Genomic DNA, 17,027 nt, shown 5'->3' with positions numbered 1-17,027 from the left:
GAACCCCATCAAACCATGGAACAGCAGAACACAGTGAATAAATATAGTGTTGGCTCAAGTGCATCCCATTTTCACCAGTGGGCAATGGAAGTGACAAAATCACCAGCCCTTGTTATTTTCCAGCCGACAGTGCTGGGAAATCCTCTGGATCATCTGGGTTTGGAGCCAGGATGTCGACCTGAAAATAGATGCACATGTAATGTCATTCTTAATGAGTAACCAGGTTGATTTCACGTGTGAATAACCGCACCTACCCTCTCAAATTTGGGGGTGACAACCTCTGGGGTACCCACTATGGCACCCCGTCTGCCCCGGCCTCGCCCTCCCCGGGCGGGGCGTCCCAGACTCCCGAAGTTGATGTCCAGGCGTGAAGTAATGTCATTTACAGACCTGCGCAGAAAGTGGTCCTCCATGTCCTCTTTGAAGTCCTGTGAACAAAAGTGGAGCAAAGTGCTGAACAGAAAAAAACGGTTTCACGCATCAATACAGTGGCAAAAGATGAAATTCTGATTCATAAGTTGAGGGGTTTGAAAACGCCATACAATAGTCTAGCGCTACACTAGTGCATTACAGTGGCAATTTACCTCAATACATCAAATCTTAAGGATGACATCTACAGAATATTCAGCTGATGGCAACTTGATGAGTTTGAAGTTGCCATATAACAAGATGAACAGCATCAGGCATCCCAACCCTTCATTGAAGGCCAGTAGTGACATGCAAATCACGGCCACCAGCTGGAGCCACTGAGTCCATAATACATGTACTGACCTCACGCAGCTTGGACTCGTGAATCACCCTGGCTTTGGACGGCACCTCGGTGTCCGCCTTGCGGAGGTTCAGCTCCGACTTGGGGCGGCTGGTTTCCTGCAGTGCCCTCCACTCATCCAGGCTCATCTCTATGGCCACCTGGACCACCACCTCTCCTTCCAGGTCTGTTCCTCTATTACAAAACACAAGTAGACACAAAGTCCCAGATATTAAGAGTTCTTTAACATTAGCAGATTAACCACCCAATATGTCATGGATGTTGTGGCTAAACTGGTGGCATGGAAAACACTATACACTATACTTAATGGTGAATAACTTTAGCTGCTGGTATAACATACTGGTCTTCACCCTCCACTGGGGCCTGGGAGTCAGGGTTGACTGAGGCTGTCACATCCATAACATCACTGAAAAACAAAATTGTTGTCATTCATCTCTGAAGGTGTCCCAAATAGATATAAAAAGGGGGGGGGGGGTGAGCCGTTGAGGACGTCACCCAATAGTGTCCTGAACGGAGCCCCAGTTCCACGATCCTCTGCCACCCCTCTTCTCATCAGGACACATGCCTCTGCAACAAAGCATCAAGTTAAATACAAGAACAATATTGATATGATTGATTTAGCACAATGATTGTTCAAGCAGAACCGGTGCCCTTACGTTCCACTCTGCCGCTCGTATTCCCTCTTGCCCCGGGGATTAAAGTTCTCCAAGTTCCTGGGATAGCCGGCTCCCCTTCCTCCTCGACCACCTCCTCGCCCACCCCTGAAGCCTCCAGCGAAGCCAACCTCGCTGTTACAGGAGGACCTGGGGACCACATTTAAAGATGAGCTCACAGGAATGCTACACAATGCATCGAGGTACATGGTCAAGTTGCTTGGTGGGTCATTCTCACTTGTTGAAATGCAACTGGCTGGTTACCATCCTGAAATAACTAGTTTGACGTGAAAGTTATGAGCACATCGATGTAAAGCTATATTAATGTCGGGAAGTATTTAGCACATCCATGTTAAGACTTTATGTGGTGCTGCTAAGAATTAGAGCAAGACTCATTTAAATACACAACGTGCATCAAAATACCAAATTTGATGCAAATGCATTACAAACGAGACCTCAGCGCTACTGGAAGCGTGCTAATTGACAACCTTATACAGAATGACATCTTGGGTTGACAACCCCACGCTGCTTTGAGTCAGGGTGCCCACGTAGGTTTTCCCCTTACTATCCACACCCCCTATAGCCTACCTGAATTATTTCTGCATATCCAAGGGCTTTCATCAGTATGCTCAATCACGATTGCGTTAAATCGGTGATGGTGACTTTATTGACTTATTTACATGAACAACTTTGAGATCGTAACTTTTAGCTCTTTCACATGCGTTAAATACCTGGAGTTATAGTTCTCCTGGTAGTACTGTTCTGTCTCAAACGGTCGCTCCTCAAAAGCATTCCTTCTTGGGGCCCTTTGACCCTCCACTGCACCGCCTCTGCCCTCACTGGACATGGGCTCCCGTGTTGGGGGCTTTTTCACTGTACAACGGGGCACACAGAAAATAGATTTAGACTTACATAGATTAACCTTTTCAGCACCTCTAGAATATTTTTGAATCCCTTCCAACTCATTTATTTCAGTTGAGATGCTGCTCATCTTCTGCCAGTGTTGAAGTCTCTGCCTGGTGCGGCCAGACACCCTGCAGTATCAGCAGCTGACAAAGCAGAAGCAACCGGACAACAGTTTGCTAAACCGTGCAAAAATAAATAAAAACTACCACCTTCACCCTGTTGCATGCCATGAATCAAAACCTTTATGTAGCCATGTCTCATGCCAAATACTACATGGCGGACCGTTCAATTCAGCGCGGAACGAACTTTGTCAGCATAGGCCTACCTACCTATAGGAGGAGCAGGCTCGTCGACTGCCGCGCGTCTCTCCTTCTGGGATTCCTTCTGGCCAGGCTTCTTCTGCTTTGCTTTAACGTCTTCCTTCTTTTTCTTTGGTTTCTCCGTGCTCTCCGCCATGCTGAGCAGGTCGAAGGGGTCAGCCTCGTCGTCCAAGAGCTCCCCGAATCGGTTTGCCACCACACAGCCATAGGCGTCCGGCAACATTGTGGCCTATGTCAAATAAACCAAGTTAAACTGTTAGTTGTCACACACACACAGAACATAAGCTTCACGACCGTGACGAATTTCGGGAGATTCCTCTTTGCCCCGTTACAATGCAAACACCCAGACTGGACTGGATGTAGCTGGATAGCTACCGAGTCATTTTTGGGGTTACGTTTAAGTGGTTGCACGTGCGAAATCAAGGCACTACGCCCCCTGCGCCAATCAACTAGAGATGCCACGCCCCCTACGCTAATGAACTAACGATGACACGCCCCCTGCGCTCATCAACATTCATCTGACAAAGGTGACTTAGTTCCTTTCAGAATTTTTTTTCCCGTATAAAAAAGATTTCCACTGTGGGTGGGGTACAAAAAGTATCTGGGTACAAAAACTATCAATGCAGGTATCGTTTGACTGGAGAAGTTCCGATGGTTCTTAATACTGGGTTGTTTCGGTCATACCTTAGTACAGATACCCAGCCTACAGTACCTGTATTACCATGTTAAATAATGGGATGTACCAACATGTTTTAGGACATTTCTGAACCTGACAAACATAAATGAACTTCTGTCAAGCTATTCTTTGTGCATTAATACATGATGGTACCAGACCTATACACGTCCCAGTGGTGCTAGTAAAGTACACTTATTATATGTATACTAAAACACTACTTCTAAAACTACTAAGTATTTGAGATTAAGTACATGTTTTAGAAGTGAACATTGACTAGCATTTTTAAAATTCAAATTAACACATCTCAGTGAGACATCAGCTTTGATTTTAAAAAGTTTTTATTCATGATAAGTTAATAGCCATTGAAATGTGAGCATGTGAAGATCTAAATGTGAGCCTGTGAAGATCTTTGACCCTGGAACTGTCCAGGAGTCCAGGACTGTACCAGAGAGAGAAAGAGACAGAGAGAGAGACACACACACACACACACACACACACACACACACACACACACACACACACACACACACACACACAGAGAGACAGACAGACAGACAGACAGACAGACAGACAGACAGACAGACGAGACGACGAGAGAGAAGGCCTTCATATATCACAACCTCCTAACCTTGAGGAGTAACATGGAACACAGAACTTCCAGGGACGGTTAGGAGTGTGAGAAGTGTGTTGAATGCATGTGGGGTGGTTAGGAGTGCAATGGGGTGTCGAATGGGCGACCAATTGGTGATTTTAATTGCAAATTTAAATTTGCCTTAATGACATTTGTTTCAGGCCTGAAACAACACGACAAAAAAATAATTGTGTGGTTTTATTTTCCACTCTTTCTCAGCCTAATAATAATAATAATAATAATAAATGTAGACATATTCATGATCAAGCAGCAAGGCAATTAGCCTGGATGATGGCAACCAAAAAACAATATCCCGGGTCAAAATCAACATGGGCTAGAATACTTATGCCAGCCTACTAATAACATCCATCATGTTTTTCCCAACAATCATCCTTAAACACACAGAACTTTGAGCAAAAAATTACAACTTAATTAACAGTCAAAAAAAACAACTAAAACAACTCTAGAAACACAAAAAAACAAAGCTAAATCACCCTTCAAAAGATAATGAGCATGTCAGCCTTCTCCTGCGCAAGGCTACGCTTTTTGGCTGATTGTGTCTCCAGCAGTTGAAAATATTTGCTCTGCTAGAGTGGAGGATGCCTGGGCACATGTATAAATACTGGCCAGGTCAAACAACATGGGGAAGGTCCCTTTCCTCTCCCACCACCACCAAGTAGGATTGGTGGAGGGCAGCTCTGCATGGTAGACCTCTGTAGTCTTCAAGCACCTTCCATGCCTACTCTGATCGGTCTAAGAGTGGCACTGCCTGGAGGATTTAAGGGCCAAGTACTCCTAAGTGAATAGCTCCCCCAGTGCAGAGGAAGACATGCAGTCACAGCAATGGTGAATTTAATTCTACGTTGTTCATGTTTGGATAATAATGGCACATTTTTTTTGGAGAAATACAATTATTGAAAGTGGCCCCATCTAGGGGCTATAGCGAGAATCGGTTGAATAAAGTGGGGCCTGTATCTACCTTCAGAGCTAGAGAGCAAGGCATTGGTATTAGAAGATCATCCTTAATAATGGTGATGTATTTAATAAATAGCTGATATTTGGGGATTGGCGGATTCATTTAGATAATTACAGTTTGAATGTCAGGGAAGTCAAACTTGAAAAATAGCACAAAAATATTTTAAAGGATGCATCACCTTGGCTGAGGCCTTCATGTCTTTCCATTGAGAGGACATTGCCTCTACAAATATGACTATAGTGGTGGAAAATGCCTTATGAATGACACTCAAAGCGGGACATTTTGCGATGAAAACAATATCCCGAGTTTGAGATTTCATTATGAACCAATAAAATTGCGCCATCTTAGGAGGTTTACGTGTAGAAAAAAAAAAAAAACTGAAAAAAACCTTGAAACCTTGAAATCTTCCGATTGAGAGCTAGGCTCTACACAAGCCTATCTCTGGGCTCCCATCGATCTCGTAGTAACCAGTAAAGCTGATGTCTGACACATATTATGAATAAAGTGTTCCCAAAAAGCATTGGACATATGACCCACTATGTTGTGCTCCATGTAGGCTACCCAAAGTTGACAACGTGACATGACATGATTAAGCTACCAACACAAACAAAGAAAGTAAATTAACTACGTGTTTAAGTTGTGAAGAGGTAAACGTGTGGCTACACACAGCACTAAAAATGTCAAGATTGAAATTTTTTTTTTTTTTAATATTTGTTGCACAGCTGTACACACTGTATCACATCATGAGCTGGCTGTTCTCAATTCACAACATGCATCCATCCAATCTAAATCAGGCATTCTGACCAAAACTCATGTACTCCCCACCAGTTATTCCACTAATTACTCCACTATCGTCATCTCCACTATACCCAACACTGTACGAACGCAAACCGTGGATAAGTTAGGCTACTTGGTGGCTATGGCTAACATCAATTGCAAGAGTTAAAACAGCCGACCACTTGAGTGCAAAAAACACAAAAGACCTCCCCACTGCACCAGCAAATCTTAAGCAATAAATATCACGTCTTATTTATGTGGCAGTGGTCTGCAGATGCATCCCGTGGTGTAGCCTGCCACATCCATTTAGTTCAACAGGTTATCGCTCTGTATGTCCATGGTAGGCCTACTAGCAACCTGCTCTGGTGCTTTTTACCTATGTATTCAGGCTAAAATGACTTGATTGTCTGATGCCTCATTATTGCATCCCAGCCAAAGAGTATCGGTATTAATACCTCATTCATTGTCCAAGCCAGGCTGGCAGCTGCCAGTGTTACTTGTTACAGTGTTACAGTGTGCCAGTTATACTTAACCACTCCCCCTACTCACTTTCACCAATGCAAAGCGAACAGAACTGAGTAGGGGAGGGCGTAGCCTAACTAGTTTGTGAACAACCCAGAGAAACGCAACGCAAATTCAATGTGAACATGTATGAGGCTTTAATAAAATCCCGGACGATTTTGAAATTCCGCCACACATTTTTTTAGAGTTTTTGAGTGTCTCAAAAAGAGGGCATGTCCGGGCAAAAGAGGACGTCTGGTTACCCTACGTACGGGAAACCCATTTGATTCCTACCTGTTCCACAGTTAAATAGCGGCGCAAATAGGTGGGCGCTATCCTGGTAATTTTTCTGCGTGAGAAATACGAAGTGTGGCGTGTGAGCATGTGAATGGGTTCAATTGCGTGTGTCTCACGCCGAATGCGTGAGACTTGAGAGCCCTGATATAGGCCTACTAATCAACCATATCAATCATTTGTCTTCAGTCTTTACTGACAACATCATTAACATTGTATTAAGTTAGTTTGTTACAGATCACTAGGCATTTATGGTTTCTTAACACATTGTGTCGAATGTATTCAAATATGATATTTCAAATGTATAAAATGGCGTTGGCTGAAGAGAATCCTGCAAATATAACATATGCATGTCATATTAATATGAAATGACACAATCGGCTATATTTCCACAAAACTACAAATATCAAAAATCACTCAAGCCCGTGTCGACTCTGTCACACAGTGCACCCTTTGTCTCAGCATCTTTCCAGGCAACATTGCATAACTTTGGCGCCACTGAGTCAGTGTTTCCTTACCCTTTAAATCGACCCAAAATGTAATAACATAAACAGACGTTGCAGCGCGGGAAAGGACATCTGCTCTACAGGAAAGAAAAGTTAACCGCCCTTTCATTTCATTGGCGACATGGCTTCAAGACATGCGCGCTATTGGACAGCGCACGAAGGCGCGTAACGAATGTTCAAAGCTCAAGCTCTTGGGCGGAACGCATCCACCAATCACGACCTCGAGTGCGTTTCGGCGCATGTCATTGGCTGCATTCCGCTTCGGTGGGCTTGCTTGTTCTCCTACTGCTCCTGTAATAGGTTATTTCCGACACATGTGGCACCATCCAGTTAACGGATTTGTCGATGAACTACAACTAGTCAGGCGCGATTTGCAACGCGGGACGCAGATATTTCCGAGGATTCACATACTTCATGCTGTCCGCCGCGAGAGTAGAAATATAGAGTTATAGTTTAGTATATTTATATGTTTCATAGCAGTTAAGTAGACCTGCTTGCTCTTCTGCTGCGTTGGAAATGACCGGTGTGTTTACTCCCGGCTGAAATACATACTTTGCGTTTGGGACCGTATGTGTTGCAGCTCGACTTTTGAGCGGGTTTCTGCCATTCAGTTGACACTTTTTTTTTGATTTTAAGGAGTTTTTTTCTATACCCCAGCGATGGCAGAGAACAAGCACCCGCACGTTGTTTTTTGCAACGACTCGCCTAAAAGAGTTTTAGTGTCCGTCATCAAGACCACCCCGATCAAGCCCAGGAAGACAGAGGCCCTGATGCCGACAAGTCCTGGTTTCAGCGACTTCATGGTCTACCCCTGGAAGTGGGGAGAAAATGCCCACAATGTATCGCTTAGCCCTGGATCAATGAATGGAGCTTCGTCCCCAACTGGGACTACAACAGCCAGTGAAGCTGACCTTACTTCCTCTCCCGACCAGATGAAGGTACGTCCTTACAACCATACCGCTCTTATTTCAGAACTGTGAACATTTATTATTATTATTCCACATCAAATAGTGACGCGTGTCCATTCAGAGTTAAATGTATTGACACCGCAAAAATGCCCACAGTACTAATAGGTAATATAATACCTATTGCTGCATAATAACTATTGGATAATAGGGCTGAATACTTAATGCGCCATGCAATTAATACTCCAGCCCAAATGGTATACATGTATTCAACATTATATATCAAGGTGGCAGTTTCAAACTTCTATACATAAGCAAATGTATGCATGAAGTTCCTTTTTACAAGGTGTCTTTAAAGATCAGCGCCCGCGCAATTGGGTGTGTCTGGATTTTAAACCCCACATACTTCCTGGTCGGCAGCAGCTGCTCATATGTGACGTCTGGTTCGCGCGCCAAAATATGACCGGATGTGCAGAACTCATGTAGACATGTGTTCTGCTCTAATGTAGCCCATCATGTAATGGGTCGTGCACTGTCCACCATTGAAGCCCAATGTATGATATTATTAAAACTTTTCGATATTGATCCAATATAATATGCATAATGTATTAGTAATAAGGTTGCCTATAAGCCCTATAACATATTGCTTTAGCAATGCCATTAGCTGGCAGTTCAATAATAAAATAATAAACTGATTACAGATAATTCATAAAAAGTGAGATTATCTGTCGATATGTAAATAGCCATAGTCATTTATTACTTGCAGCACAAAGACACATTGTTTCCTTTCTATTGTTCATCTTCTCCTATTGGAAGACATGCAAGTTGAATGATTATAAAGTAGTCGTAAAACACTAACAATAAAGTTCAAAGACATGTTTGATCATCATAAAACCTTCCCAAGAACTAGTGTTATAATAACAACTATTTTCTTATTTCATGTACTGCTACGATCATAGAACTAGAGTTGAAGTAACAAAGCTATCGTCTTATTTCATGTACGGCTTCAATCATACAACTAGACCTGTAATAACATACCTATGGTTCTATTTCATGAGGGCTACGGGCTACAGGCATAGAACTAGAGTCATAATATCATAACCATTGTCCCTTTTAACGTAAGGCTACACTCATGGAACTAGACCTATAATAACATCAGTGATTTCTTTCCCTCCTAGGATGGTATCCGGCGCGGCCGGCCACGTGCCGACACGGTCCAGGAGCTGATCACCGAGGGGGAGACCTCCTCCAGCCATATCCGCTGTAACATCTGCAACCGGGTTTTCCCCAGGGAGAAGTCTCTGCAGGCCCACAAGAGAACACACACAGGTGAGCAGCATGGGAGCCCTTATGGGATTTTCATGATTATTTGCATTCAAGAAGGTGTATGTTCCAAGTTTGATTCTGCCCCCATTGAGCTGATGGCTGTGGATACGTAGGACTCAGCTCAACTACATTAACAATTGACAAGTTAACAAGAGAGAAGCATTTAACAAATTAACAGTGGAATGTAGATTGTTTTTTTTTGTTCATCAGCACTGCACGAAAGCCTGTTTAAGCCATTTCAAAGTTGAAAATGTATCCACAACAAACCTGTTTGTTTCCTCAGGTGAGAGGCCTTACCTGTGTGATTACCCCACCTGTGGGAAGGCATTTGTCCAGAGTGGTCAGTTGAAGACCCACCAGCGACTGCATACGGGGGAGAAGCCCTTTGCCTGTTCAGAGAAAGGTGAGCCTGCTGGATCCATGGCTGACATGAGAAGTTTGGGTTGAGCCCACATCGGAGAGTGCAAGCACACTTCAGAATTCATTATAGGAGTTAGATTTATGCACAACACATCCATTTATTTACTACTAGGTTTAGCTTTAATAAAAAAATATATATAGGGTTGCTATTTATTGTAACCATCTGTAAAGCATGGTTGTTGTCAGTCAAAACATATTTCACATAAGATTGAAACAACATTGAAAAATATGATTTGAATTTGAATTCAAAATGCTAGCATTAATATTAATAATGTTTCCTTTCCCAGGATGTGGAAATCGTTTTACACACGCCAACCGCCACTGCCCTAAGCACCCTTTCAGCCGGCTGAAGAGAGAGGAGGCAAAGGACTGCCTGGGCAAGGGTCAGTCCGTAGACAACAAGGCTGTGGCAGAGTGGCTGGCCAAGTGAGTCCAACTCCTATTGCTGTTCATACTGCTGGTCATTATAGTGCTGCATCTAATACACTGCAGGAAATTCTGCATTTCTGGTAATAGAAAAAGGGAAACAGCTCCCACAGTTGATTGAGTTCAAACTCCCGGGTTCCATGCATTGCATTACATTGATTTAAAAAGTCAGGGGGGTTCAAAGGGTATGTCTGGCGATGATTACCAAAACCACCGTTAGTGCATGTTTTATGGCAGTAGGTCACAGCTTTGCAATGCCACCACTAGATGGCGTCAGTGTTACTGTCCCTCCCTGTAGAGCAGTGGTGGGAACGGGAATGACATGAATCAACGTCCACTAACCCGGTCTGCTCTGCCCCGTCGATGTGCTGCAGGTACTGGCGAACCCGCGAGCAGCGAGCCCACACCGGGTCCCCCGGCGGCCCCAAGGGGAAGGGCCAGGCCGCCGAGGACCAGGAGCAGCAGGACCCCATGGAGTTCGGCAACTCCGACGAGGAGAACGGCGAGGAGGACGCGATGGAGGAGGAGAAGCCCGGAGGTCACGGTGGAGCCGGCAAGCGTTGCCTCCAGGAACAACGCGAGCGCCTCCATGGCGCCCTGGCTCTCATCGAGCTGGCCAACCTCTCAGCCTGAGCGCTCGCTCCAGGCGTCCCTCTCGCTCGCCCCAGGCGTCCCTCTCGCTCGCCCCAGGCGTCCCTCTCGCTCGCCCCGGAACCCCCCCCCCCCGTCTCCCGTCCCTCCTCCTCTCTGTCCTATCCCGTAGTCCCGTTCTGCCTTCCTGTATAGTATGAGCAGTAGGAACCGCCAACGTGCCAGTACAGGTCTTCTATGTTGGGTCAAAGCAGACGTGGGGGGGAGAAGGGGAAGAAGAAGAAGAAGAAGTGAACAGGCCTCTTTTATAGTCTGTCTGAATAGACGATCACGTTTCTCCTCATTCTCGGCACAACACCAGGAGGAAACAAGCTAAAGCACCTTATTCAGCTTTGATTTTCTATTTTTTTTAAAGATAATTTTAGGCTGCTATGATTGTAGGTTTGATGATATGAAGAATGTTTTTGTCTTCTGACCTCTCTAAAAGGGAAAGAGGGAGTACAATTATGTTTTTGTTTTGTTTGCACTTTGGTAACGAGTTATTTTTTATAAGTATATTGTGTTTGTTAGGCGGGTGTGTGTGTGTGTGTGTGTCTGCGTGTGTGTATGGATTAAGGTCAGATGGACAGAACGGTAAAAGGGTGTGGTCAGACATAGGATTTTGCAGTTATATCCTTAATCTTTTATCCAAAACTTTGTCAAATGGCTTCTGGATCTGCCTCGTTCATCTCCAGCATTGAGGATACAGTGCTGCTGCTACTGATGACGTTGAGTGTGTGTGTGTGTGTATATATTTATATATAACAAGGAAGAGTTTTGTAACTTGGTTTGCAGCATCATTGTTTTCTCATCAAGAAATAACCGGTGTGGGGCGGATGAATGATTGCTGATCATGAGCAAATTATGACTTTAGCAGCCATTGTTTGTGAATGAGAGGATAATATTTCAAGCCTAATCAAAAGGTCTTACCAGGTAGATTTTCAGATGTAAAAGAAAATTACATTTTTTGAAAGGTTATTTCACCTCGACAACTGCAACTTAAGAAATCCTAATATATATAGACAAACTTAGCACTGAGACCACGTGGTCTGTAAAGAAAAAAAAATAATTCTATAAACCATTTGGAGAGTTGCAAGTCATGCAATCTATGGATCAAGCTTGAAATGGAACACATTTGGCTAATCATCAGGCAAGTCATGACAAAGAACATGTCACAAACCGATTTGTGGAGCACTCTGGTGTTTTGAGACTTGTCAACGACACTACATTTGCTGGCACTGTAATGATGCCTTTTAATTGGCCAAGTATTCTAGTAGTGTTTTTCTTAATTATGAAAGTCGCTTTAATGTTCAAACATTTGATTATTAACATGAGTCTGGAATAATTTGATTAAGTTAAATTGAATAGTTGATCATCAAAACACCAAATAATTACTATTACTCAAAATGTTTTATACGATGGAATTATTCTAACCTATAGTTTATTATGTTGTGTGAGGAACCTGGCATATGATATATATATATATATATATATATATATATATATATATATACACCATGTTAGAAAATAGAGTGTGCACAATCTATAAAGAGCTCTAAAGTTGACACTTAGAACATTATTAACATCTGGTTTTTCCTTTCCGAATAGATCATTAACATTTGTACATGTTTGTGGCATATAAAGAGAGTGAAACTGCTTGCTTGGTAGAAATGTTATAACAGGAAGCAAAACTTCTAACAAGCTGTCCACACTGTTTGTGCAAGGTCTTCAATAAAAAAAATAATTCATATGACTTTGGCTCAGAACAAAAGTGATTTTCAATGATTGATAGTGGAAAATATGGGGAATGACATGAAAAAAGATTTATGTAAATTGTTTATTTTATAAAATAAATTACAATCAGGAAAGTTATATTTTTCTTCCATTGAGCACAATAGTGGAAGTTTAATTATCCTACTTTGGCAGACAATGTCAAAGTATCTTCAAGTAGATTTTCTGGATCTTCGGTCTTCGCTGTCTTGTAGAAGGTAAAGTGGGAATACATCAGTCCGCCCAACATACTGTAGGCAAAAGAGAAACTCATATACAGGACTTCAAATGTGAACAAAACTTTTACATTTTGTACTAGTCTAGTACAAAACTGAGCAATTCAACCACTTTGTTGTAAATTAGAAAACAACTTGATCTTAGTTTGGTAAAGTATTAACTGTCTGGAACTGAAAAAAAAAGTCATACCATATACTTAGACCCAGGAAATTTGGCCAGGAGAACAGATAGTCACCACCGACAAACATTCCAATGTACGCTACTGCAACATTCTGAGGAGACATTCAACATGTATGTTCATTCAACCTTTAGAAAAGGCCTTCATGTGACTTGTAGATAGGCCACTATGTTTTGTCGTACCTTTATTGCTCCCACTACTGTTGTAGTAAGCGCTGAGTTATAGTGGCTGCAGAGGACTATGGAATACATCAGAACAAAGCTGGGAGAACACAGCAGGTATTAAAACACATATTATTTAACATAGAGTAGAGTACATGCATTACTGTTGATGATAATTGTAGCAAGCAGTTAGTTGTTTAATCATCAGATTTTTTCAAAACAAGTGTAATCAAATATAGGAGATATCTGCATGCACATTTTACAGAAAAAGTACAAAATCACCACTGTAATCAGGTATATTTATGTATATAACCACATAGACATTGTACAGAATAAATTAAATAATGAGCGTACCCCATTATGCAGGTCAGAAGGAAACAAATCGTGAAAATGGGGTTCACCCAATTTTTAAAGGCCATTGCCTGTGGAACCAAATAATAATAATGAAATGTTATTAATAAAGCACTTTTCAAGTGAATGAACAAATTATAAAATCAATACAGTTAAGTAGATAGAACTAGGAAACAGGAAAAATCATGGTTGTCACTCGTACTGAACAGTTTATTGATGGGTCTTTTGGGCATACACAGTGATGGAGCTTGCTGTGATGTAGATTTTTACCTTGTTCAAGTCCCCTGTTAGAACACTTGCCAAGATTGTAGGGATGACGATGATAACCGCATTGTAATACAACACACCATATTTCCCAAGACCCTTTGAAGTGGGAAATAGACACATAGAAAATTAAAAAAAGTCACAGCGAATAGCTAGCGTGGCTGATTCAAGGCCCATTACTCATTTTCGAAAATTCCCTCCTCTTGTCCCCACATGATAACACTGCTGATCGTTTTTTTTACTAACTACAGTTGTTAGTCTGCTCTGCTCTCTTTCTCTTTCACTTTCTCTTTTCTCACTTAAACACAGCATTTTGTTTTGAGACACTCTACTCATACTTTCTCTCTTGCTGTTCATACTATTTTGCAAACTATGCTGCTTGGTGTATGTTAAGGCAAGTGTGTATGTTAAGCCTTAGTCAAAATCGAGTCCAAATCTATCTCTCGCTTGTGCTCTCTAACTGCCATCCACTACCATTATGCACCGTTTCCCTCAATCAAATTCCACCCCTCGACCCTCCGATCTACCTACTGCCCCTGTGGCCTAGCAGCCCATCTACGAGCACAGATTCATCATCCCCGTAACCCCCCCCCGGACCTGAATAGAAGGGCTGAACAGAAGCTTACATCGATGCCCAGCTTCTTCTTGATGTACACATTGTTGGCAGCTGTGAAGAAGTCATTGAGGAGGATGAAGGTGTAGGCCTCTATATCGTAGGCCAGGTCAGAGCTACATGGAAAACATAGAAGATTTACGTTTGATGGAGTTGAAATAACAACAATTTTGAGTTATTCATATCGGGCAGCAGGGAAAATGGAGTGGCAATAGGGTGAAAAACTCCAAGCCAAATGGTTACAGGTTCCATTCGCAATGTCCGTAGCCTAACTAGGCATCTTTGAGTAAGATGGCCTCACCGACTCATTAATGAAATGTATCTGAATCCAGTAAGTCACTTTGGATGAAAGTTAGCTAAAGGACCCAATAGTAATTAATAGTAATAGTAACATCCAGCACGGCTCATTGTACCTGGGTGTCACTATCTACCAAATAAATACTACATTAGGCCTATCTGACCCAGGCTTAGCTACAATCAATTATATTCATATTGCATACACAGAGCAGTACGATGCAAATCTACATATACCGATGAGAAAGAGTGCTATCATATAAAATAACCATAAACACACTCTCTAGTTAAGTAGTTATAAATGTATGGGCCGTATGTGGTGGCTTGTTTCAACTGTCACTGTCAGGCAGTTGCTCTGCCACATTCCAACTCAGTCACACATGACACAGGTAGAAGTTGTAAACCAAAGTGTGTTGGGAGACTGTAGGTGACGACTTCTGACATGTCTGAGCCAATTCTGTTAGTTTATAGAGTTAATTGATCCATTCCAGTTGAGCATCCATACTATCATAACACACACCTGGCAGCAATCAATGTACCGACAACTATAGTCACCACACTGTAGACCTGGTTCTGTGAAAAGGTTTTTCTGAAAGACAAAAATCACCAGACTTTTACTGGAAATGAAAGCTGATGCAGACCATTACCCCTTCAAAGTCGTACTACTTCCCAGAACATTTCTCTTCATTGTTCAAGTAGCCGTTTCAATCCAAAATGCAATCCAAAATCCATTGTTTCTTTCTTTGTCTTTGATTAAAACAGGATGAAATCAATTAAACATTTATTGAGGAATACACACCTTAATACAAATACTTCCATTATCATTGTTATTAAGATAGTGAATTTTCGTAACACTGTAAACATGGGTAAGCTGTAAAAGAAACAAGAGATTTTTAAACATGGGATAAAAATGGCATTGCAAACACAACACAAAGCAAGCAAAATGTACAGAAGACAAGGTTGTCAAACCTTAATTTTTTTGTGCTTGCGAGTCCTGTTATGTGGTTTCCAACATACAGTAAAGGAAGAGGGAAAATCTGTCACCAAAATTAATCAAATGTTAGTATTGCAGCAAAAGACAACTTTAATAGGCCTTTAGTTTGAAATATGGCCTATTATACTTCTAATAAATAAAGATATCTTACTTTAATAAAAACACTTCGGTCAAAGTCTTGAAAATTAACCGTTTGGTTAATTTTTGCAGCATAGAGGATTACAATAGTGGTGATCATCTAGGAGGATTACATGACAGTTATTACAATGAGCATCATTCAACCAGTGGATAGGAATATAAAAGCCTACCAAAAAGACCCAATATAGACCCATAGACTACATACCTGACCAATTGCAAGACAGATGTATGAAGGAAATCTAGAAAGTGCGTGCAATTAAATAAACATTTTATGTCATAAAAGGTTATAGCTCAACAAATACCACAATAAATTGCATTAACGCGCCACCTACCTGAAGTTCGTGAGAACAATTTTGTTTACTACTGTGATCAAAAACGAACTACCAGCGTAAAACGCGGCAGATGACATTTTAAGGAATGCAGAATGCTCGGTTTCGAAAGCGGCCATATTCGACGTTATGCCACATACAAAGACCTGACCGCTTTGTTCATTTATGTTGTCGAAGTATCCCCCTTGACTTCCTGATAGTGGAATGCTGGACTTTCCAGTACTTCCAGTTCCTTTGTTGGGGGCGGTGCTTAGATGGATAATATGTTTGTAGTGTAGCCTACGTGGGAATGTAGTGTGTGTGTGTGTGTGTGTGTGTGTGTGTGTGTGTGTGTGTGTGTGTGTGTGTGTGTGTGTGTGTGCGTGTGTGCGCGCGCGTGCGTGCGTGCGTGCGTGTGTGTGTGAGGAGCGGATATTTGAGCATGAACCGCTGATACATAGGGGAGAGTGAGATAAGTTGTGCCAGTGGGGAAGTAGTGCCACCCCTTGTTTCTAGAAAACTATAGAAAAAATTGGTCATGTGACCACATTTTTTTGAAGAGCCATCCATTTGACTCATCCTGCAAAGAAGGGAGACACATGGAATGAGAGGTAGGCTATCCACTAGAGAGTGCTATTGCATTTAATTTAATGTAATAATTAAATTAGATCTATTTATCAATGAATCAACCAATCAATAAAGTAAGTTATCGCTCTATCTCTATCTATCTGTCTATTCAAATTAAAATTCAACTTAAAAAAAAGACGAAAAAAATGAACAAAGAAAAATGAGGACAGAAGGAAAATATTAATAAGGTAACAATATTATTGATATATATGTATACATAGATCTTCCCATTTTTGTTTGTTTAGTGTGTTCTAATTTTCCCAGAAGTGGTTTGAGGCTACTGTTGATTGCTTAATGTGTTTCTGTATTGTTTGAAGTTTTCATAATAATTAACAGGTTTACTTTTGGCTGGCTGGTTGTCTTTTCCACTGACTGA

At 41.8% G+C, this 17,027-nt stretch overlaps 3 protein-coding genes across 3 annotated transcripts; 1 reads left to right on the top strand and 2 right to left on the bottom strand.

Moving 5' to 3' along the window:
* Positions 1 to 112: 112 nt before the first annotated feature.
* LOC311343890 (intracellular hyaluronan-binding protein 4) lies at positions 113 to 2,871 on the bottom strand (the record flags this gene model as incomplete). The annotated part of the gene is made up of 8 exons (XM_084468862.1): positions 113 to 178; positions 255 to 428; positions 772 to 943; positions 1,110 to 1,175; positions 1,265 to 1,336; positions 1,426 to 1,572; positions 2,154 to 2,295; positions 2,658 to 2,871. The coding sequence occupies 8 exons, from the start codon at positions 2,869 to 2,871 to the stop codon at positions 113 to 115; spliced, it is 1,053 nt and encodes a 350-aa protein (XP_084324988.1).
* A 4,487-nt stretch (positions 2,872 to 7,358) lies between these two features.
* On the top strand, positions 7,359 to 10,719 carry znf367 (zinc finger protein 367; the record flags this gene model as incomplete). Its single annotated transcript, XM_084467778.1, has 5 exons — positions 7,359 to 7,947; positions 9,093 to 9,243; positions 9,524 to 9,643; positions 9,948 to 10,086; positions 10,461 to 10,719. The coding sequence occupies exons 1-5, from the start codon at positions 7,669 to 7,671 to the stop codon at positions 10,717 to 10,719; spliced, it is 948 nt and encodes a 315-aa protein (XP_084323904.1). The 5' UTR covers positions 7,359 to 7,668.
* slc35d2 (solute carrier family 35 member D2) lies at positions 10,691 to 16,257 on the bottom strand (the record flags this gene model as incomplete). The annotated part of the gene is made up of 13 exons (XM_084467777.1): positions 16,049 to 16,257; positions 15,922 to 15,955; positions 15,730 to 15,816; positions 15,554 to 15,621; positions 15,384 to 15,455; positions 15,105 to 15,173; positions 14,304 to 14,406; positions 13,684 to 13,776; positions 13,417 to 13,484; positions 13,084 to 13,162; positions 12,913 to 12,995; positions 12,635 to 12,737; positions 10,691 to 10,912 (listed from the first exon to the last, which is right to left on the bottom strand). Exons 1-13 carry the CDS (start codon positions 16,162 to 16,164, stop codon positions 10,691 to 10,693), a joined length of 1,197 nt encoding a protein of 398 aa, XP_084323903.1. The 5' UTR covers positions 16,165 to 16,257.
* Positions 16,258 to 17,027: the final 770 nt, after the last annotated feature.

The sequence above is a fragment of the Micromesistius poutassou genome, assembly GCF_964030765.1.
Source record: "Micromesistius poutassou genome assembly, chromosome: 5".
In the NCBI taxonomy this organism is placed as follows: Eukaryota; Metazoa; Chordata; class Actinopteri; order Gadiformes; family Gadidae; genus Micromesistius; species Micromesistius poutassou.
The sequence above is the reverse complement of the archived record's forward strand: the minus strand, read 5'-3'. Positions and strand labels throughout refer to the sequence as shown.